At 39.2% G+C, this 23,756-nt stretch overlaps 1 protein-coding gene across 4 annotated transcripts; it reads left to right on the top strand.

The window, feature by feature from the left end:
- The first annotated feature begins 336 nt into the window (after positions 1-336).
- HAUS6 (HAUS augmin like complex subunit 6) lies at positions 337-23,756 on the top strand. Of its 4 annotated transcripts, none has more exons than XM_081319378.1 (17): positions 337-775; positions 3,175-3,270; positions 3,904-3,982; positions 4,869-5,001; positions 7,745-7,892; positions 8,135-8,200; positions 8,725-8,779; positions 8,881-9,054; positions 10,179-10,372; positions 11,501-11,630; positions 12,047-12,149; positions 13,967-14,060; positions 14,642-14,672; positions 14,838-15,020; positions 17,178-17,304; positions 20,291-20,658; positions 22,547-23,756. In XM_081319378.1, exons 1-17 carry the CDS (start codon positions 648-650, stop codon positions 22,628-22,630), a joined length of 2,193 nt encoding a protein of 730 aa, XP_081175504.1. In that variant the 5' UTR covers positions 337-647; the 3' UTR covers positions 22,631-23,756. The 4 variants fall into 4 exon arrangements, with proteins under 4 accessions (XP_081175504.1, XP_081175501.1, XP_081175502.1 ...); XM_081319375.1 differs by having other exon boundaries at positions 20,291-21,259; XM_081319376.1 differs by lacking the exons at positions 337-775; positions 3,175-3,270 and adding an exon at positions 3,688-3,726 and having other exon boundaries at positions 20,291-21,259.

The raw sequence follows: 23,756 nt of genomic DNA, 5'->3' as shown, positions 1-23,756 counted from the left end.
ACCTGTAGCTAGTTCGAGTCCATCATATATATATATATATATATATATTATTTATTTGTTAATTTAATTTGTATACCGCCCTTCTCCCGAAGGACTCAGGGCGGTGAACAGGGCAATACATAAAAACAAGATATATATATAATTTTTTTTGATTGCTAACTAAGAATTAAAGGGAAACTAAATACTTAAAACTGCTAAAAAATAAAGGAAAAACTTAAACAACACAGTATATATATTATATATGTTTTATATGTGTGTGTGTGTGTGCGTGTGCTCCGCCACGGTGCATTCTGGGAAATCCTTCTTTCTTTCTTTCTTTCTTTCTTTCCGATTGGCTGAGAAGCTGCCGGTCACGTGAAGGGCCCGTGGTTCTTGATTCGGTAATGTTTCCCCCTCATTCATAAAATCCCGCCCCTTTCGATTTACACTTTGGCGGGGTTAAGCAAAATGGCGGCTTCGAGCGCTGTGGAGTTAACGGAACTTACTCCGGGGCTAAATACGAAGGTGGCCGCTACCTAGAAAGAAGCCCGGGGGAGAGCTTTTTATTTGCCTGTCTCTGGCCGGGAGAAGAGCGCGTGGAGCTCCTTCGGTTGCTCGCGGAGTCGTCCCGCCGTGGGAGTTGGGAGGTCTGGCGGGGCGCCGGAGAGATGAGCAACTCTGTCTCGCCTCCGGCCTGGGAGAAAGAGCACTTCTGGCTCTACCTCTTGGCCCTGGGCTTCGATCCCGCGGTAAACGCCGCTGCCGGGAAACTTTCGACTCACCTCCGGCTGGGCGTGTAAGTGGAAGAGGCGACGGGATACGGCGGTTCTTTTATTTCCTTTCTAGCATCTATATTGTCTCTTTTTAATCTCCCGCCAGTTTAGCTCCCAGAGAAGCGGGAAGATTTTTGCCCAGGAACTGGTAAATACTGCAGCCTGTGCCCTTCGGTTATTTTATTTATTAGTTATACATATAACTAATACATGTTAATTATAATATGTATTAGTTATGTGTACTATAATACGATGCATAGATATATACATATAAATTCACATAGCTGCCTAACTCATAGCTGACTCTGGGTGGCTTACAGCATTAAAAATCTACAACAACCCCCCATATTTTGCTATTATATTAATTTATTAAACTTATATATTATTATATATTATTAATATATAATAATACTACCTCATATATATCATTATTAAAAAGTTTTGCTATTAGTTCCTATGAGGCGGGCAAGTTTTGTGTTAGGAACTTAGATTGGGCAAGTTGTGGGAAGCTGGTCCATTAATATATTACAGGTAGTCCTGGACTTATGACCGCTATTGAGCCCAAAATTTCTGTTGGTAAGTGAGACAGTGGTTAAGTGAGTTTTGTCCCATTTTACAACCTTTCTTGCCACAGTTAAGCGAAGCACTGCAGCTGTTAAGCTAGTAACATGGTTAAGTGAATCTGGCTTCCTTACTGACTTTGCTTGTCAGAAGGTTGCCAAAGGTGATCATATGACCCCTTAACACTGTAACAGTCATAATAAATATGAACCAGTTACCAAGCACCTGAATTTTGATCATGTGACCATGGAGATTCTGCAACAATTGTAAGAGTGAAAAATGGTCATAAGTCACTTTTTTTTCAGTGCTGTTGAAATTTCAGTCACTAAACAAGCTGTTGTAAGTTGAGGACTACCTGTATTCCCCTTTCACCTCTGTGTTAGGTGCTATCCCTGCTGTGGGAAAAAATATGCTGTGAGTTTATACTGGCTTGAAGGCCCATTATCAAAACCAGGAGTGATCGATCCCTTCATGAAGTTTCAGATTGTTCATCAATATCAACCTCCAAATGTGGGTTATATGAAACTAATTTAGTAAATATTTAATAGTATTAGGAATAAAATAACACGGCAGGAGACTGCATTGTTTGAGGGTCCACCTTTCCTTGATTTCATCCGTCTGTCTCACCTAGATTGAACAGTATGGGTACATTATGGGTCCTGTTTAAGGAGTTATTATTCTGCTATATTTGGCAGGATCTAGGTAGTAGGCCTTTTCTGCTGTGGCCCCTGTGCTGTGGAAGTTTCTCTCCCCCAAAATGAAGGTAGCTTCATCACTTCTAGGCTTCCAAAGGTCCCTTAAGGTCTGGTTTTGCCGGCAGGCCTGGAGACCTCTGTGGCCAGGTGAACTGATGAAGTGGCTGCATTACTATTAACATCCCTTAGCTCATTAATTTTGTTTTAGTTTTTTTAAACATTAATAATTATTTTAGATTTTTATTGTTTTAGTCTTGTATGCTGCCTATAGTCGCTTGTGAAATGGGTGACTATAAATTAGATAAATAAAACTCAAGGCTACATTCGCTGGAAACTTGACCATTCAACCCAGAGGTAATATTTTCTCACCACCAGCTTCGTCATCTTCAGAACTAGGGACTGGTGTGGAGCTGGAATGGAGGCCTGGAAAGATTGACTTTCTATCATTTATTGACAACTTATTAAACCCCAGCCATTTTACCACACTTGGATAATCCCGTTGATCCTTGGGGGTTGATATTGAGCACCTTGGGGAACCTTGACCAAAATCATCCCTGTTGTTACTTATATTGGGTGATATTTAAAACAAATCATGATGTTGTAATGTTGGTGATGTAGAATTTATTTTAAACTCTACAAATCTGAGAATGAATGTTTGCTCAAAGGTGCGTTTCTTTGGAAATTAATATTAGCCAAACTTTGTTGATATAAGAGTATCGTGAAGAAAATTTTCAAATTCAGAATTGAACAGATTTTTCTTCCTGCTTCTACTGTAACTAATTATGAAATGACCTAGATGTCTCTGTGCTGGATTGAACTACAATTTTAGTCAGATGTGGAAAATATGAACAGGTTTTACACTGTGTACATTTACGGCTCTAGAGTGTTTATAGAAAATTAATTCAGGAACAAGTAGCATTTGGCAGAACATTTAAGCTGGTGCCAATTTATACTAACCTGTGTGATTCATAGTAAGATGTAGTCATGCTCTTCAAAAGAAACCAATCTTTTGCCAAGACACTGTGTAGAATTGTGAATGTAGCATACTGAGTTTCTACATACGATGATAGTATAGCAGGAATACTGCTAGGGAAAAAGGGAGTCAGTCCAATTAATTATCCTACAATTGCATATGGAGTAATGATTTGTAAACTTTTTTTTTAAAGGAACTTGTTTGATATACCAAACAAAGATGCATTTCACATTGTTGCATGGTTCTTGTTTTCAAAGCTGGACCAGTCACACTGTAATGAGGTTTTTAGGTGAGTGTAACATTTAATAAAATATGCCTTATTACTTAGTTTTTCTTAGTTACTTGTCAAGTCCACAACAAACTAAAATTATGATTATTAGGACTTGAGTAACCTTGCTATACTAGTCTCCTCATTGGAGGAAACTGTTAGAATGATCCTCTCACGGCTCATCAAAATATTGTTGTCATTCTCTTACACCACGATGCCTCCTTCCTCCTCCCAAAGATTAATATTTTCAGTGCCACCCTATTCTATAACTTGTATTGAAGTGGAACTGGAAGCATGGAAGTATGTTATAGTGTTGAAGATCCTTTTGCTGCTCCAAAAAAGCAAAGAACTATGGCCAGGAGGAGCTTCACTCTGATGCCGGGAAGCCTTGCTGGAAGCCTTTATTCAAGAGAAATTCTGTATCACTGGTCCAGCCTTATTAGAACTCTTCTAGAACTAGAGCACAATGATGTTTAGGTATTTTTCCTCGTTGATAAGATGCTTCTACAGTTAAAAACTAAGTGAATATGCCATAATGCAATGTAGTTAAACTTTGCCGGGAACATTTTCTATTGCTCAGCTACCTTAAAACTGTGTCTGATTCCTTGCACATTTGTTGAAATTGTTCTCTTTCCTTTCCCTTGGAATGGAAAGATTTTGTTACCCTCCCTCAGATAAAAAGGCAGACTCTGAATTCAGGAAGCACTGCTACGAATGGCTAAAAAGGATATCAGTAAGTATTGGTAAGATTGAAAAGGTGTCCATATATTAGCTTTATATGTTTCGATATATATATTATTTGTAGCAGATTGCCTTTGAAAGGCTATCTCTAAAATTTGTCATTGATGCTGCTTGATGAGAGATTTCTTGCTGCTATTACTGTCTTTTCTTGGGCAGCCTGGTGTCCTCTAGACACTGGACTAAAGCTCCTATTAGTCTCAGAACGAATGGCATCAAGGATTTTGAAAGCCATACCTCGAGAATATTAATTTCTTCTTGTTGCCAATACTTTTTCAAATATAGTATTATGCAAGTATTAACCAGAAAAAGGTAACTCGGAAAGCTCAGCAGCGTTCAATGGAGAGAAATGACTCTGCAAGAACATAGAGCAGAGTGGGGGGGGGGGGTTTCTCCTATTTGATTCTCTTTATAGGTCTTTTCTCCCCAGACCTGAAGACAGCTGACCACTAAAACTACTTGCCATCCCATCCAGGATCAACCAATAGTATCTTTTTATAGCTGCCTTCTGGAGACTCATTTGTGTTCTGTTAAATACAGGATTATATTCAGAGTTTGTTGAATAATAGTAGCATGAAAATGCAATCAGGGAATTCAAGCTAATTGGATTTGAGCAAAACCAAAGCTATTTTTTTAATTGCATGCCAGCCAATTAAGATAATATGAAAAAAAAATTGTGAAACATCCCTTTTGTCCCAGGGATGCTTACGTAGTTGCTTTAACCTATGCAAGCCTCTGATGTCTAACAAGGTAATCATAATTGTTTGTCAGATTTCAGTATGCTGGCTCTGTTGCTTAAAGAGAACTTCTTCTCTAACTTCTTTAGAGCTTGAAGTTGTTACTACCAACTACAGTTCACTTGTGTATTTTTAAATCCCTAGGATGAATGTGGAAACAGTTTTCCTCCAGTTGTTGCATCATTATTTCTTTCTCCTGGTGGACCCAAATTCATTCATCTAATGTTCCACTTTGCAAGATATGTATTAATGCATCATATTAAAGTAGATTGTCTAGGTAAGAAATCATGCTCTGAGGTTTACTATACTGTTTTGTTGGGGAAACAAAATTTTGGAATTTAATTTTTTTATGGGAAATTCATGCTGGCGAGGAACTTCCTCACCTAAAGCCACCTACTTCAGAAGGTTTTAAATAAAGTGTGAAAGATGGTTGCAAGCAAAGAGCGTTCGATGGAATCCATCCAGCATTCTGTTGCAAGTACAAGATGTCGGGGGATCATCAGCAATGAGGACAAAGTTTCTCCTCAGCATTTTTAGTTTTCATTTATTTAATTCAAATTGGACAGACTTAATTCCAAACTCATTCCAGGGAGTTTCACAGTGCAATAAACAACAAAAATAGAGAACAACCTGATCACTTTATTGAACAAAAGAGCAATAGATGCCAATAAAATTGTAACTAAAATTATTAATTAAAATAATTAAAATACTAATTACCACTTTACATGTCCCAATTTAAAGTTTTGGTTATGACCTTTAAAGTTCTACGTTACAGGGGTCTAGCTAACTGTCTTTGCCCATTACATCAGTCTGTCCCAACCGGTGAAGCAGGAAAGGCACTTTGTGAACCCCATCAGTTGGAAGAATTTCACCTGGCAGGGTCCAGGAACAGAACCCTTTCTGCTATTGCCCCTGCCCTATGGACAATTCTCTCCCCAGAGGTGAGGCTAGCCCCCCTATTCTCCTGGCCTTTCAGAAACGTCCCAGGACCCGGCTTTGCCCCCTCGCTTGGGGCTCAGGGAGGAGGAGCACAAGGTTGGGGGGGTAGGGTCTGGTTGGTATCCTGACGTCCCTCCCCTGGCCTTATAATTAACTTTTAATGTTGAATTTTAACTATTATTTGCCTCACATTTAAATTTTAGATACTGTTTTTGTTTTGAATATTACTTGTACACCACCCAGAGTCTCTCTCTTGTGGGAGAGATGGGTGGTTTCTAAATTTGATAAATAAAATGCAACTGGGGTGAAATGATATTGGTGTTTTCCCGTGCTTATCACTGCGAGATAGTCCCAGATGTCGGCTCTTGCCTACATTTGTTCAGACTGGCTATCAGCCTTCCTTCGATGGTGCTTTAGGTTTCTGTCCTGGCACTTGATTTCTCTGAGTTCCTAGATAAACCAAGGTGCCCACCTGGGATTGGCACACAGAGAAAGGTTGCATACGGCTGGCATGGTCCAAGGACTCAGCCACCTGCGTATTCCAGGCATTAATTATGACCCTATTGCAGAATCCTTGCTAAATGTAATAATTTAAATGGACCTCAACACTACAATTTTTTTTAAATTACATACTTAAAAACAAAAACAAAAAAAATATGAAGTATATGGTCTGTTACATTGGCACGCTTACACAGTTTGTAATTTTCAAATATTGAAAGGGCTTTGAAGGTGAGCCTGATAATAGTAATATTTTTGAAAAAAATAATGGATAGGGTTCTAAGACAAAATCTAGTGAAAGAACAAATGCCCGTAACATCACAATGATTCAAAAGGAAAAATAAATATATGATTCTCTAAAGGGTTATTCAAATTAACGTGACTGAGTGTAGCTTTACCTGCTGCCTGCTCTGTGTGTTTGCTTTTTTTGGCATCAGATTTAAAGGTTAGCTACTTCTAGGGCAAAATTGCATAGCAGAAGGTGAAGTGGGTTCTGACAGAATGTAATTTGTCAGCTTTAGCTTTGTATCATCTGTGGAATTTTCCTGTACAGCAGGCTGTTTTCGTGGATTCATTGTAGGAAACATTCAGAATTGGGTCAAAATATCAAAAGTTTTTAAAAATTGGAAATCTTTCTTCGCTGAAGTAGTCCTGGATACATTCTGAAATTACCAGACCACATAGATAGATGAGGTTGTCCTGATATCATGCTTTCACCATAGTCATTCTTCTACCCTGCTTTTCCGCCTCTTGCTTGATTGAGAGGCTTGGATACCTTAAAACGGCGCTTTTCAACCTTTTCACCCACTGTACCACTTATAGGATATGGCAATATCCGAGTACCAAGTCGCCTAGCAAGGTGTCAAAAACTTAATGACCAAAAAAAAAAAAGGAAAAAAGTGGTGAAGTACAGGTAGTCCTCGACTTACAACAGTTTGCTTAGTGACTGTTCGAAGTTACAATGGCACTGAAAAAAGTGCCCCCCAAGCCATAGCCGAGCAAGACACCTGCCTGCTCACCCGGCGGCGCTCTTCCTCCTGTCCGAGGTTTTCATTGTTGTGAGCATTTATGTTGAGGATTGGCAGCGGGGGTGGGGTGGGTGTGGTTTTTTTTTGGTTTTTATTCCCCTGCCCCCGTCTGCTGGGTGGTTGCAGCAAGTTTTGGTCATGGGACACTGACCGTCATAAATATGAATCAGTTGCCAAGCATCTGAATGTAAATCACAAGACCCTGGAGATGCTGCAACATTCCAGCTGATTGCCGCTTCTTCTGGGCTCAGCACAAGCGCCAGGATCAACGCCGAGCTCCCGCTGGAGACTGGCACCGATCCCGGCGCTTCCGCTGAGCCCTGCAGCTCCAGCCGTCTCTTGCTCAGACTTATGCGGTACTGCCACCAGTTCAGCTCATTCCCCTCCCCCTGCTACCACTTTTCTAGGATGGTCACGTACCACCTGCCAGGTGCCAATGCACCACAGGTGGTACCCATACCACTGGTTGAAAAGCCCTGCCTTAAAATACTGCTGCCTTTTGGTGCTTGTTAAGTTCATATTTCCCAATGTAGATTCCGGAATCATTTTGTGTAGGTGCTGGCATACCCTATCCAGAAGCTGTGAACTTACGATCTCCAGATTTGAATATGGCTGTTGCAAAATGTCAAGTGGCACTGAACAGATTTTCACAGTGTCTGCAGAAGGAAGATTTGATGATTCAAGAACTTCAGAAAAAAGCACTGTAAGTAAAGTAGCTACAAATGTGATCTGTAGATTATAAAGTTATAGGCAAGATGTTGAATGTTACAAAACAGGATAGTTTGATAGGTAAGAGTATATTTTAGATTATTCTCTTACTTACTGATATTGAAAAAGATACTTGATAATGAAAAAAATTCAATTCATAATTTGAATTGTCAATAGTTAATATTTCATAGGGGTTTTTTCATCCACACAACTGTGGCTTGCTTTTTCTGTTCACAGACTTTTTACTAAGCAAATCAGAGATTTAAGATATGGAAATGTGGATCTGGACAAACGATTACAAAAGCAAGTAATATTTTATGAGAAATGCATCTTATAGCTTATTTACATTTGTGTTGTTTTCCTGTTTTCTTAAACAGCATTAGCATTTAGACTTATGTACTGTCTTATATACATAGTGCTTTACTTCACTCTCTGGATGGGTTACAATGTCAGCATTATTTGCATGTTGTCCCCAACTATCTAGGTCCTTGTTTTACCGACCTCAGAAGGATGGAAGGCTGAATCAACCGAGCCCTGTCAGGATCGAACTCCAAATTGGGCAGAGTTTGCCTACAATACCGCACTTTACCAGTGGTTTAATAATAATAAAAACTTAATAACATATTAGAAATGCAATTCCTATAAGATAAATATGACAAGCTAGAAGGTTTGAGTAACAGAGTTTTTTTTAATATGATACTCTCATTTATATGTTTGCTATTGCTATTCTATTATCAGAAAAATAAGAACAGTTACAATATAAACATTGTTATCTTTAATAGCTTTTGTTTGTTTGTTTGTTTGTTTGTTTCTCACTGTTTGGCTAGAATGGGGAAAAAAGTTGATTCTGGCCAAAGTAATAACACAGAAAGAATCGAAAAAGTGAGTAGCTTGTCGTCAGGTTTTCATTAATCTCCATTTAACATTTGTTTAATTGCACATTTTTTCTGCTTGATGAAAAATGTTTTTGTTTTCCTCCAAAGGTTCGCTGTTTATGGGCAACAGTAATGGAAACACTGACATTTTTGCAAAAAGAAAGAGAAGTAGTGGATTCAGTAGTAAAAGGTCATGTTGATCAGTATACATTAGATGGCACAAGTGTGTCTGTTAGCATTCCAAGGCCTCTGCTTCAAAAAGTAGAAAAAGAAATGTATAAAGTAAGTTTCTTGGTATCTGTGCTTCTGTTCAGATGGTTAATATTTGTAGAATAATTGTTCTGCTTCTTGCTATCACTTCATTAATTCATTGAAATTGATTGGCTGATGTTATGATTGGTTAAAAAATTAGAGAGATTAATTGGAGACATTGTTAGATTGTAATAAAAACAACAACACCTGAGTACTTCCCAGATAACATTTAAAGCACATTATTGGTAGTTGCAACTAATCCAAAATAAGCTCATTTTTATTCCTGTAAAATTAAAACATTTAGGAGTATTTCACCTGTTTGTATAACCAAAATATATGTTCTTTGAAACTATTTGGACACAACAAGCGGGCCTGGACTGACCATGGTTTTTAATTTGGTTTTTATTGTGCTAAATTGTCCCGTATTTCTTATATTCATTGTTTAATTCTTTTTTAAATTTTTGTATTTTATGTCTCTTAATTTTTATTGTTGTGAGCCGCCCTGAGTCCTTAAGGGAGAAGGGCGGCATATAAATTTAATAAATCCTAATCCTAAAAATCCTAAAAAGGAATATTTAGGACAAAAGTTTAAATCCAGAGAATAATGACAAATAACATAGACAAGTAGTCTAAAACAGGATGGTTAAAGTTGGCAAAAAATAGTCTCTTAATGAGAAAATGTATAAAGTGCATTTTATTTAGCTTCTAATAGGCCTTTTCATAAGATACATTTTAAAAGGTAGGCTTTCCTGGCTCTCTCTAACCAAATGTTTTAGTGCAAATATAGGAAGAATTAAATATCTAAGAATGACAGAAATCACCAGATTTGCTTACTTTTACCTTAAAGCTAAAACTGTTCAAACAAGCATTACAAAAGCAATGATTTTTAAGGAACAGACAAAGGGAAATTTAAGTTAATATGAGGCAAAATACCAAATAAAACATTCCTTTGTCTAAACAGTACTTTCTAGTCATTCTGGAATTTTGCTTAGTTCCAGCGGAAGGGCGTGAAAAACCAAACCTAAGTAAAAAAACGATGGGATCATTTGTGAGGATAATGCCAACTGGTGTGTGTAACTTGATGCCCTGTGCAAGACATTGCACACACATTTATGCTCTTAATTCAGTAAATCCATTTTTCTTCTTCTTTAAAGTTTCCTGTTGGGAATGTGTATGAAATGGGGAAACTGAACATGTTAACCATTATCCGATTACTAACCAAAGCCTTGGAGTTATTGCTGCGTGAGCGCCGGCATTACGACAAGAAAGCATTCAAGGTAGATCTTCAGGATCTTGAAGGAATCACCAGATTCCAGAATGAGACTTTGTTGGGGCTGAAGTCACTGAGGTAAGTTCAGAGGTCTCTGTTCTGTGGATTCAGCGGCCTTCCAAACAAACCTTTTAATAAAGATACTATGGAGTTACTTAAAACTATTAGGATTGTGCAGTTTGCATTTTACTGTTGTGTATTTTAATTCAGTCCATACCGATTACCGTACTTAATATAAATAATACCTACATCCGAACCAGGCAATTATCCATAATTTATTGATCCTAGTTTGTTGGGCATCAGCTGCCTGGTGTCAACATTAGAGAAAATCTTATGCTTTAATAGTCTTTGTAAAGGTTGCGTTGGAAGAAAGGAAAGACGATGTGGATATATTACTCATTTTAGTCTGATTATGTAAACAAAACCTTGGAATTGTCTCATTTGTATATTATGGCAAGTTGTTCATAACATCCATATGATCGTACATGCAAGAACTATTTGCAGGTTTGTGTTATTAAAGTACAGTTAACTCTAACAAGCACACTCTTCAATTGCTAGTGTGTGAGAAATATTCTTGTCAAATTTCAGGGGGGAAATATTGTGATCTTTAATGGACTATTAAATATATTTAAAGAAGCTTTGCTGGTTGCCATTTAGAATCGTTACAGCATTTATTAATTTATCATTAGGTGCAGTGTGCATCCTGTTGTTTTCTTTTTCCTGGGAAACATGGATTGATGCTGTAACCAAAATAATGTTTTAATAATGTTTTCAGAGCCAATGGTTTGTGTGATAGGTCAAATACTACCAGCATGCCAGCAGAGTACATGAATTTGTCTCCCTATTGTAACTAAGTATTGTAACTCTAGACATGCTACACAGCAGTGTTTTCCATTACCAGGAATTTTAAGGCACAGTATGTCGGCTTCTGGCAGAAGTCCAGAATTATGGGAGTTAAAATCCACAGAATTTAAAGTTACTGAGGTTGAGAAACGATGCTGAAGAGGATTATCATCCTGAGGAGATTTGGAGCACACATACGTTTTAGAAAATTGCACTGCAGAAATGATGTCACCTTCTTAATACTGAATGCAACCTGCTGTGTTTTTATAACAAAACAAATGCATTTGAGCAAATGCTTTCATTTGTAAAAGCTTTGATTCAGCTCAAAATGTTCCAACATTCTTGTTAACAATTTTCCCTTAGGCAAAAATTAAAATGCAACGATCATATCTCAGTAACTCAATCAATTGCTGGAAAACAACAAGAATGGCACTTGAAGTGGAAAAATTATCTTGGCCAGTCACCTTTTCATTTAATCAAGGATCCAAACCCTGTAAGTATATGTTTGATAGCTAATATATTGAACAAGAAGGAATATATTCATTTTGAGGATGTTTGCAGTATATAATCCAAATGAATTTTGACTTTAAAAGTTCCAGTAGGCATGTCCCTGTGCTCTGTATGAATTATTTGTTAAGGTAAACACAATTCTAAGATCTTTAATACCATAATTATTTATTTCATGGTATAAATGAAATAAATAATTATGGCATTAAAGATCTTAGAACTCATGTCATCTGGTACATGGCAACTTAAAATTGGTTAAAAGCATAACAGTGAAGGAACTAGAGGCAAAACACAGCAGATATCCAATCTTTTGAACTTAGAATAGACTGGCTTTGTAACTTATTTTATTTGTGCATGTGTATTTGAATTCTAAACATTTCAATATATTATTTTTTTTAAAAGGCACTTGATTTATTACCCGCCATGTCTCCTCTTTCTTTTACTCCGGCAACTGAGGAAGCGTATAAAAGCAGTGTCTTCAGTCAATACCCTGCATTAATTCCAGGTAAATACTAAGATTCTTTACAAACCTATCCCTATGATCTTCAGCATATAAATATATACAGCCTTTCCGACATAGCACTATGTTAATTTAAAAGGTGATACAGGTAGTCCTCTACTTGCAAACGGGCACTTAACAACAGTTTGTGGTCATGACAGCCACAGAAGGGGTGGTTTATGATTCATTAAGAACTTCTGGACTTCATAAAATGTCACACCATTCTTCCTTCAGTCCCATGACTACATTTCAAACACATGTTTACGTTGATGACCGGTTGCCCTGCGATCATGTGATCGCCTTTTGCAATCCTCTTTCACCAACTTCCTAGAATTTTTTTTAAAGATATAAATAAAGACATAGAGGTGTTCCTGTTGACATTCCACACTTGGAATTTCAAAAGACTTTTTTGACAAAGGCTCCCATCAAATTTAGCAATTGTGGGTTAAAAGTACCTGCCATTTTATGACTTAGTAACAATATAAAAGCAAAACCACAAAATAGAAATACAAGGACAAAGAAATGGAAGCCCCTTAAAGAAGTGGGGTTGGGACTGCTTCTTTTTATGTTATTTGTCAGTGATCTTGCTTAGAGACAAAGGAATAAATTTGCTGAGTTTTTGTATTAAGCCAAACCACTCGGGCCATACAAAACTTCAGAATAATTTCTTTAAACAAGGAAAACAGCTAAGTAGCAAATATACTTCAATTTAAATAAGTGTGAAATGATTTACATTGGGAGCGCCTCCTCTTAACTTCACATATAGATGATAGGATTGAGCTGTCTATAATAAATTACTTGGTCACACTGATCGCTCAATGAATATATTGAAGTGTGGCAGCTGTGAGAAAAGTGATTGTGATGCTGGGGATTATTAAACAAAGGGATAGTAAATACATTTCTGGGGAAAAATATAGATTTGGAAATGGAATTGCCAAATTAATTAGGACAAAAGGCTAGAATTTGGGGGACTCTTAAGTTAGAAAAAAAAGATAACTATAGGGTATACGATTGTACGGTATAAAATAACATATGGTAAAAATAAAGGTAACTTTCCTTTCTTAAAACACCAGGATTGATAGTTATCCTATGAAGCTAATTGGAAGGTGATTTAAAACAGACACAAGGTAGTACTGCTTCAACACTGTGTAAAATTAATCTGTCAAATGAATATGTTTGCTTAACAACTGCGGCATTTGCTCAATAACCACCCCCAAAAAGATCAGGAGATTAGTTCTGGTCACATGGGTGTCTTCGGTTTATGACTGTTAACCGATTATGACCATAATTCTGAGCTCAGTTATGGTCGTAAGTTGAGGATTTGTAATAGGAATATGTACCTGCGGTAACAGAGGAGGAGGATTTTGCCAACTGAGAGGGTTCCCAGGAAGAGACCCAGATCAAGAGACTGCGTGGTCTAGAGCTGGAGGGAGGAAGAGGTGCAGGGTAAGGACAACCTCAAACAGGGATAGGCAACCTCGGCTCTTTTATGACCCATGGACTTCAGCTCCCAGGAGTTGCTGACTCAGGAATTCTGGGATTTGAAGTCCATGAGTCATAAAAGAGCCGAGGTTGCCTACCCCTGACCTAGAATCTGAACTATATCTAGTAGCTTAGAAAGTTACAGCTTTAGTTTGGCAAGATTGTGACTATTAGGTGTAGGCAAATAAAGGATTGGACTTGATTGGATTTCACTCTCATCTCTGGGCTTGGGTCGGATAGGACTTAAATACAACAGTGTTTCTTTAGAACTAGTGATGCGGTAAATATTTATCTTATGAAGTAAACACGATTCTTGATTCACTTTTGGAAAATGTATTTAGATTCGAGCCAAAAGAACGTTCAGGCTAAGGAATTTGTAACAGTTGGGAAGACACTGGGAAATGAAGATTATGTAACAAAGGCAGTCCCGGAAAGGTATGATTGTAATATGTCCTTGCATAGAATAGTAGAATATATTGACATTGTGTAAATAACACGGGACCACGCCATAGAAAGAATTAGAACGTAGATGTAGATTATGTGTGATTGTCTAAAATGGAAGAAGCATAGCTAGATGCCTCTGTGTCAGAAGATAAAAATAGAATTCAAATTGTACCTCAGAACATATATTGCAAAGTGTTAAAACTAGATATTGATTTTATATATTTTTTCTTCATCTTTTCTCTTGGGTCCAGTTAACTCTGATAAGTTATCTTAAAATTACAATCTAGTTTTGATATATTTTACGCAGGAATCATTGCTAGCATTTTTTTTTGTATGCTTATATTCCTGATATATGCATATAACTTGCATGCATGGGAGGCTGATACCCAAATAGAGAAAGGCTTTGCTCTAATTGTCACAAGCTCTCCCTATAACAATGTTGCCTTTCGATGACCGGGATGAATTGAGAGAAATTGTAACGGACAGATACGGGGCATACAGGTTTTAGCGGCTGTACAAGTACATGATTTTAACAGCGCACATTTAATAATAAGGCTTTCTTGTATTTTTAGGACCTTGAAACTTGCCACACATTCTGAAAAGGTAACCCACCATTTTCCTTGGTCCTAATGGAATCTTATATCTTTTCCTGAGACCCATGAATGCTACTAGATATGCGATGAAAATTAAAACGTAGTTGTTGCAAATATATAATATGGGTCTACGCTTGCAAGCTCAGTTTTCATTTTTTCACCCCGCCTCCCTCAGACATCAAATGTCGAAGCTTCCGAGAGGACCGATAACTCACGGTTTCAAATCTTAGAGTATAAAGGAAGACATTCTAGACGAGTAGAAAGTGGGAAGAAAAGGCAAGCTGATCCAGTTAGAGCACATTCATCAGCTGAAAAAGAAGATCCTTTAAAGAAGGCCCAAGAGCAGCTGGCTGAAGAGGTAAAGAGTACGTTAAAACAGATAAAACATTAGTAATTACATAATCTGAAGTTTTTTGAGGATACCCATTTACATAAATAAATGGGATGCGGTGTAAGGGACGCGGTGGCTCAGTGGGTTAGGACGCTGAGCTTGTCGATCAGAAGGTCGGCAGTTTGGCGGGTCGAATCCCGAGTGCTGCGTAACAGAGTGAGCGCCTGTTACTCGTCCCAGCTTCTGCCTAGCAGTTCGAAAGCACGTAAAAATGCAAGTAGAAAAATAGGGACCACTATGGTGGGAAGGTAACAGCGTTCCGTGCACTTTTGGTGTCTAGTCATGCCGGCCACATGACCACGGAGACGTCCTCGGACAAGCGCTGGCTCTTCGGCTTTGAAACGGAGATGAGCACCGGCCCCTAGAGTTGGAAACGACTAGCACACATGTGCGGGGGAACCTTTACCTTTTTATTTACATAAAAAGAAAAGATAGCTTGACCGGCCATAAGTAAAAAATTTAAAATACAATATTTTTATTAGACAAGTCAGTGCAATAAGGATAATACCTTTCTGTTATTAAAAATGTAGAATATTATTTGGCACTGGGTGCTGGTTACCTACTTGCAGAACAATCTGCTGGAGAAACATCTTCTTTCAGAGGGTTGAAAATAGCCCAGAGCATATTTGAGGGTTCAAATGAAAATCCCCGTTCATGAAGAATCTGGCAGTATCATGATGTTTATTGTCTGTGGTTTCTTATACTTGGTTTAATTTGCATTAACTGTAATGTTTACCTTTCCCTGTGTATTCACATCATTTTTTTATTACGCAATATCTAATCACTCTTTAAATAATAAAACAGATTCTAAAATTAAGGGAAACTCAGGATAGGCAGAGTAGTAGATGCCAAGGAAGGGGGCAAGGGGCAGGTTAATTCCCAAGGATAGTGTCAAGCACAGGGGAAATCTGGAGATTCAGGCAGTTCAAAGAGGAATATAAAGATTTATTGCAAACTTAAGCTCTCTACAAGAATCTGACCAACTGACTGTTAAGGGAAACGAATGGGAGATGAGAGAAGCATTCAGGGCGGGCTGTACCTAGATCTTTTGTGGGCACGGTGTGGATAATGAGTTTTTTAAAAAAAAAATCAAATTTTTTTATTTAAATTGGCTTTTTTAAAAATTTAAATAGGATTTTTTAAATTTTTTATCAAATTTATTTTAATAAAATGCTTTGGAGTAAAAATCTTATCTAAAGATAGTTTTCTGTTTTAAGATACGTTAGTAATTTAGTTTATTCAGCATGAAATGGAGCTTACTTACGTAGCATGAGGCTGTATATTCTTCAATATTTACATTTTTGGTAAACCCATTCAATGAATCCTAGCTCTGCAAGCTGAGATAACATGCACAGCATTGATGCATTCACACAATTTCACAGTAACCATGAGATAAATCATAAAACAAAAGTTCAAGACTATTCCTTTATCCCATTGTTTTGCAAATCTATGTACACTACAAACTGCATGATTGTTTGAAGAGAAATGCCTCTGTACCAGGCTCTTAAGTGTTTTAATTAAATAAAAAAAATTGAGTTCTCCAACGATGTATGATTAACCTATTAACCTAAAATCGGTTCTGATATCGCTGTTTTACTAACCTGACAGCTTATTATTCTAAATAGGAAACCTTCCATTTTGTTTGCAAATAATAATAATAATAATAAAGTTTCTAACTACCAGCAAGAATGAGTCCTTAACATTTAAAGAGCACCTGTCATTTCAGATCCATCACGGCAGCGCCTGTTAGCGGGCATCCACTCACCTGCTGCCTGCCACGTCCCTCACCTTGTGTCACTGGCGCATCACCAGCCGTGAGTCGACAGCGTGCCAGAGGAGGAGCCGCTGCGGGACAGTGATGACAGTTGCTCTTTAAAAATTCTGATTTAAATCAAGTTGATTTAAATCAAGCCTTTTTACTAGCGATTTAAATCAGGATTTAAATCGGGGTTTAAATCGACTTGATTTAAATCAAATTCATCCTGTGTAGGCCGGAAGAGACTTGTAACTTGTGACACCTTTGACCTCCTCCTCCCTCAGGCTCAGCCTGATCATCTACAGCTAGCATATTTCAGCAGTGTAGCTGTGGCTTGTCTCTTTTTAAGTATGTACATTTTCTTGCAGGTGGCGAATGTAGTAACATCTGATTCACCCCAGAACACTGGGAAGGATATAGGGGATCTGATCAGTAACTTAATCTCAAATCCTTTCTTAACAAGGAAACAGATTCCACGGACTCCAGAAAATCTGAGTGAGTATTCATAACATTACACTGCAGTGCATTCGGTCATCCTGAAATTGATATGGGTTTACAGTTTGTGAGGATATGATTTTGTTTATGGTTATGGTATATGGTTATGGCTCAGTGGGTTAGGACGCTGAGCTTGTCGATCAGAAGGTCGGCAGTTTGGCGGGTCAAATCCCGAGTGCCGCGTAACAGAGTGAGCGCCTGTTACTCATCCCAGCTTCTGCCAACCTAGCAGTTTGAAAGCACGTAAAAATGCAAGTAGAAAAATAGGGACCACTACGGTGGGAAGGTAACAGCGTTCCGTGCGCCTTTGGCGTCTAGTCATGCCGGCCACATGACCACGGAGACGTCCTCGGACAAGCACTGGTTCTTCAGCTTTGAAACGGAGATGAGCACCGGCCCCTAAAGTTGGAAACGACTAGCACGCATGTGCGGGGGAACCTTTACCTTTACCTTTATGGTATATATATTCAAACAATACGGCACAGTAAAGCACCCCACAAAATGAAGGTCCCAGTGGAGTATTTTTGAAACTTTGCATTGTGCCCTTTTTCACATTTTGTTTTGATTTCACATTTGGTTTATTTATTTCTACTGTTATTTTTGGGAACTACTATGTCACTCTGTTTTGGCCTGTCTTCTCTTCCGTTGATTATCGCTGTCAGGAATAAAAAAGACCAACTAGCGCTAGCAATGCATCTTATTTGTACGATAAGCTTCTTATAGATCCCCTATATATTAGCTGTTGGTATATTGCTAGTATAAGTGAACTCTGTAAAATATAGAACTGTGGGCTAAGCAACTTCCTTTTAGTGGATTGGAACATGGGAGCTGCGGTGCCTTACTCTCCTTCCCTTCTTTCCTGCCCCAAAAGCCCTTACTTCAGATATTTGTTACAGGTAATCCTCGAGTTACGAATGGAATGGAGCCTGCCCATTCCATTCGTAACTCGAGAATTCGTGGGAGTGAACCTCGTACCTCGGAACAAGATCGCTTCCTGCTTGTTAACGTGTGGTCGGCTCGTGAAGTGCACATGAGATATCAGGGTGGGGAAAGCCACGGAGGGGCCTAGTGATGGAACAGCCCCCCCCAACCCATTAAGATGCCTCACGCTTCCCTCTCCCTCCCTGCTGCGCCAGACTCACTCATCTTGAAAAGATCCGTCTCCTCCCTACCGCGGTTTCTGCCTTTGAGGGAGAGGAGAGTTGGTGGAAGCTCCTGGGGGCCCCTAATATCGCGTGAGGAGACCTGACACAGACTGTAGGCTCCGTACGCCTGGAATGGGGCATTTTGGAAACGGAGCCTTCTCCTCTGTTTCTAAGGGTGCACTGGCAGCCACTTATGTATCGTCGGGTGCTGGGTGGATGTGGCCCATTGGGTGGGTGTGGCCAATTGGGTGGGCGTGGCTGTGGCAGTAACGGCAGACTGGGTGGGACTAAAAAGTTCAATCAGTTCCAACTTTGCGAGAACTTTTTTTTCCCCGCGAGAAGTTGATTGATTGAACCTTTTTTCTTTTCTTTTTGCACTCGGCGGAGGCCTAAAGCGAAAAGGTTTTATAAAACCCAGCTGAAGGCCTAGGACTGGGGCTATGGCGCACGTGCCCACAGAGAGGGCTCTGTGTGCCACCTGTGGCACCCGTGCCATAGGTTCGCCACCATGGGTATATTGCTTCCTTATTGCTCCCTAATGATATAGTAGAGACTACGAGTATTGCTGTCACTAAGCGATGCAGTAACAGAATATTGCACTTTATGAGCAATGTCACGTAGCAATGGAAATTCTGGTCCCAAGTACTGTCGTAACCCGAGGACCGTCTGCATGCAAAAAGGGCTTTCTACTTGGCAGTTTCTATTAGAGTTGCCATTAATATATAATAAAAGTCAAATGCGCATCCTTGAGCTTCCTCTTTGCTTGTTTGTAAAGGTATTTCTTCAGATCTGCAGAGAGATCAAATACAGTGTTTACAAAACGGATCTTTCAGTGCTGTAGGTAACAAGCGACAATCAGAGCTTGGTAGCACATTTTATGAACGAACAGATTTTAAAAGCTTTGATGAAATGCAGTTTATTTCATCAGATGCATAGAGTGGCTAGGGTGACGTAGGGTTTAAATTGGGGTGGGGGGGGTAGGAGACAGATGGGGATTTTCCAGTAGTCATAGCTGAGAGCTTCAATGCTGTTGTATGTGACGAACAGAGCAATACAAGTATAATATCTTGAAATTCAGAGATCGGCATTTACAAAGAAACCTTTTTCTCAAAACGTCTACGGAGATTCTTAATCATCCAGGTCATACAGTTGTCCCAAAGGTGCATTTTTTTTTCCAAAAGGCAGCTGGACTTTGCTTGGGGAAGAAGAAGAGAAAGAAAATGTTTTGCTTCTCATCCAAGAAGCTTCGTCAGTTGTGATTGGATGATAGGGAGGAAGGAAGAATGGTGGGTTGTTGTTGTTTTTTTTGTAGTAACCTGGTCAATTAGCATTGTCTCTGAGAGCTGTTGTGGCCACTTGGGGATTTATCTGTGCCTTCAGGGTCACCTTTAATCAGAGTGCAAATTGGTTGTGGAATCTTCTTGGAGCTGCTGAAAGGGCTGCATTGTAGACGGGATAGCTGGTGTCTTATTCCTCTCCTGTTGACCCCTGTTTCAAACCAAGGGTCTTCTCTGCCCAAAATGTGGACAAAAGATTTTATTTATATTTTATCCAAGTTACAGCGCTCTAAAAATCTATGTCCTTAAGGCAGGGGTAGGCAACCTTGGCTCTTTTATGACTCGTGGACGTCAACTCCCAGAATACCTGAGCCAGCTATGCTGGCTCAGGAATTCTGGGAGTTGACGTCCACGAGTCATAAAAGAGCCAAGGTTGCCTACCCCTGTCCTAAGGGAATGTTTTCTTTTAGTATAGTTTCAAAGGTGGTGTGTAGAATGAAGAAGTATATTGTTAGAAAGAAAATTACAGTATTGTGCTTAATCTTTTTATCGCTCATTTTTCAGTTACAGAAATTAGAAGCTCGTGGAAAAAGGCTATTCAGACCGAACCGCCTTCAAGTGAAGCTTTGCCTCATTCCGAAGCAGCGGAAACGTTATCGCAGAAGGCAGTTCCTTCCTTCAGACACCGTGTCGATTCAAGTCTGACCTGGCTTTTGTCACCTTGCCCGTCTGATGCAGGAGATTTTCCCTTTTTAAACGTGGAGCCTCCGGGGAGTTCGCAGCAAGGCATTACCGATGAATCACTGAGCCACCAAGAGGCTTTTAGGCCCCTGGATGAAATGATTGGCCAGAAAGAGTTGTCCCTTGCTGCTCCAGGTCAAGTGGAAAACCCGGAACCAGTCTTCAAGACACTAAATAAAAGCGTGCATGAGGTAAGCTGTGGCTCTGGCAACCATGCTGGATCAGAGGCTTTGTCACACTGCGTGGGTCAGAATTCTACCAGGTCTGCAGCTTTGTTGAGGGATGCTTCTCGAGCAAATGGCTGTACTGGTTCTGGAAGCCACGACGTTCTGCAGCTAGGTATACTTCAGGAAACTCTCCCAGAAGAAGGAGGCTCTATCAGTCCTAATAGCCTCCACGATTTGGAGGACTCGAGAGAAGAAGACTCCAGAGACGGCAACTATGTGACAGGTGATCTGCCGGGAAATGAGTGCACGTTAAATTTCCAGTCTATTCTAAATCGGTACGAAGCACTGAAAAAGACTCTTTGCGATCACCCACTGGCTCCTGAAAAGCAAATGCCAAGGTGCAGATCAGAGTTTAATCTCAGGCCAGCAAGCCTGGAAATGAAAGATGTGCTTACCCCTTTGGGAAAACCTTACGCCTCTGATGCAGAACTTGTCAAGAAATCCTCACACCCCAGGCATCTTGAAGGAAAGAACAGCTTCTCCCCTTTACTTGCATTCTCTCCGCTGCAGCTGAGAGAGAGGAGAGACACGCAGGATCGAGGAGACGTGTTTAATAAATGGAAAGGTTGGTGCATCCTTCGAACTGTAGGTGGAAACGCAGCCAAATTCTGAGCGTTGGGGGGAAATTGCCGCACTTTTTTAAATGTGAAACTTGGAGCGCCCTCTTAAGCGGAAATAGATGCTATGCACTGCTGGTGAGCTGCTAGTGCAGAATGCAAGTGATTGTGCAGCATTCCGTGCATAAATCAGCTGATAGCTGCGCAAAACGGCCTATGTTCAAAGAGGAGTCGAGGAACTGCACATCTAACTGATCATGTCCCAAGTAGCTTCTGCTTTACACTACTGTCCAAATCCCTGTATATTATATCACAGTGCTTAAAATTTAAGAACAGGTTATTGTTTCATGCTAGCTAGTTATAGTAAAGAGGTTGCCATGTTTTTTAAAAGATTGGCTTTTAAAGTTTATTCTTGGGATAAAGTTTTTAACAGAATAACAGAATAGAGAGGGACCTTGGAGGACTTCTAGTCCAACCTCCTTCTCAAGCAGGAGACCCTATACCAGGGGTAGGCAACCTCGGCTCTTTTATGACTGGTGGACTTCAACTCCCAGAATTCCTGAGCCAGCATGGCTCAGCTTGGAAACCTCTCCCTTTCCCCTCAGCATGGCTGGCTCAGGAATTCTGGGAGTTGAAGTCCACGAGTCATAAAAGAGCCAAGGTTGCCTACCCCTGCCCTATACCTTTCCGGACAAATGGCTGCCCAATCTCTACTTAAAAAACTGCAGCGCTGGACCACCCACAATTTGTGGAGGCAAGTCATTCCACTGATCTCACTTACAGGACATTTCTCCTTAGTTCTAGGTTGCTTCTCTCCTTGATTAATTTCCATCCATTTGCTTCTTATTCTGCCTTCAGATGCTTTGGAGAATAGCTTGACTCCCTCTTCTTTGGGGCAGCCCCTGAGATATTGGAAGACCGCTATCAGGTCACCCCTAGTCCTTCTTTTCACCAGACTAGTGACTTTTATCATATTTAATTAACTAATTAATTAACTAGTGAATTTAATCATAATTAATTAGGGCTTGGGCATGAGATGTTCCTTAAGGAAAATGGTTCATTAAAAAGTCTATCCCTGAATTTAAAATACATTTTTAGGTAATGGCTATATTGCCCTTCATAGAATTAAAACTGTAGTGTCTGTGAAAATAATCCCTCTGTACTTGATGGTTGGAGATTTCCATGGAGGATTCTTCAAAATAGATTTTTACCCTGTGCACAATCCATGTATATACCTTAAAAAAACACCCTACTTTTAAAAAAAAGGTTTTAAACATGATACGTTTCTCTTTCAGAAAAATAATTTGAAGATGGATACAAAAGAACCCTCAACTACGAAGAAGAAGCCATTCCACGGTTTTATAATCATGATGCACTGACTTAAATTGAATACTTCACGAGATAAAAGTGTTTTTTTTGCAAACCTCAACTTTCAATGTTAGTGTTAACTAATCCTGACTACAGGCTTCTTGCAGAGTTTTTTAAACTTAAGATAATTTTGTATTATCAGTGATCAAAACAATACAGATGAATTGTGATCTTTTAAGAATAGTCACAAGGAGACCTTTATGTGTTTAAAGAAACAGCGATAAAATGTCTTATCTAAGTATAGGCTACCATATTTAGTTCAGATTTTGGAGGATAAACCTCGTTTGACTCCTCAGGAAGCCTACAGATGATGTGCCTTGGTAAACAATTGAGTAAATCAAATGGTTTCCCCCCCCCCCCCCATTTTCACCTTTTCTCCACATCTGGGAATTAAGAAGCATTTTTAAGAATAAATTGAACGAGTGGTGCAGATCAGCTCCTTTTTAAAATTGTATCCAACAGTGTCCATTTTGCAATGGAATAGAAAAGAGAGTAGACTACCGAAACTAAAGAATTATTCCCTGTGTAATCCCTCTAGAGATTTGGGAAAACTGTAAAACAGGGTTTCTCAAGCTTAGCAACTTTTAAGATGGGTGGACTTCAACTCTGGGAATTATGGGAGTTGGAAGTCCACCCATCTCAAATGTTGCCAAGGTTGAGAAACATTGCTATCGAACGCAGCTGGATGCCCATGGAAGGAGAAAGAGAAGCATGGGAGAGAAATAGTCTTAATAGAAAACTGCTGATGCCTTGCGTGTTAACTCTCAGTGCTGACCCTGATAAGTCTTGCAAGATGTTCTAAAATAGTCATAGAAAATGAAGACGTAACATTACTTACCAGTCACCTATGTTAATATGTCCCATCTCTATGATCCAGTAACGTAGGGAAAAGTTACATAGGAAGAGTTAGTTTTTCACTTTCATCCCACGCATTAGATATTAGTTGATGGATAACAAAAGTTAAAAAATAGAACAACTGGATTTTTAAAGACTTAAGGTTACAAATGAGACGGGGGAAATGTTGGTGTTCAAGCATCTGAACATAACTTCTGATAGTCTTACAAACTAATGTTGGTAGGTATTTATTTAAAATACGTATTTTTAAAATAATACTATAATAAACTGCGCTCAGTAAAA

Source organism: Vipera berus (assembly GCF_964194415.1).
Source record: "Vipera berus genome assembly, chromosome: 2".
In the NCBI taxonomy this organism is placed as follows: Eukaryota; Metazoa; Chordata; class Lepidosauria; order Squamata; family Viperidae; genus Vipera; species Vipera berus.
This window is presented reverse-complemented; position numbering and strand designations above follow the sequence as displayed.

Bases quoted from the DNA above. Each gene is read 5' to 3' on its own strand.
- HAUS6 (XM_081319375.1), top strand. From the start codon at position 648: ATGAGCAACTCTGTCTCGCCTCCGGCCTGGGAGAAAGAGCACTTCTGG. The intron at 5,002-7,744 runs GTAAGAAATCAT...CATTTTGTGTAG, and splicing joins TATTAAAGTAGATTGTCTAG to GTGCTGGCATACCCTATCCA. The intron at 10,373-11,500 runs GTAAGTTCAGAG...ATTTTCCCTTAG, and splicing joins TTGGGGCTGAAGTCACTGAG to GCAAAAATTAAAATGCAACG.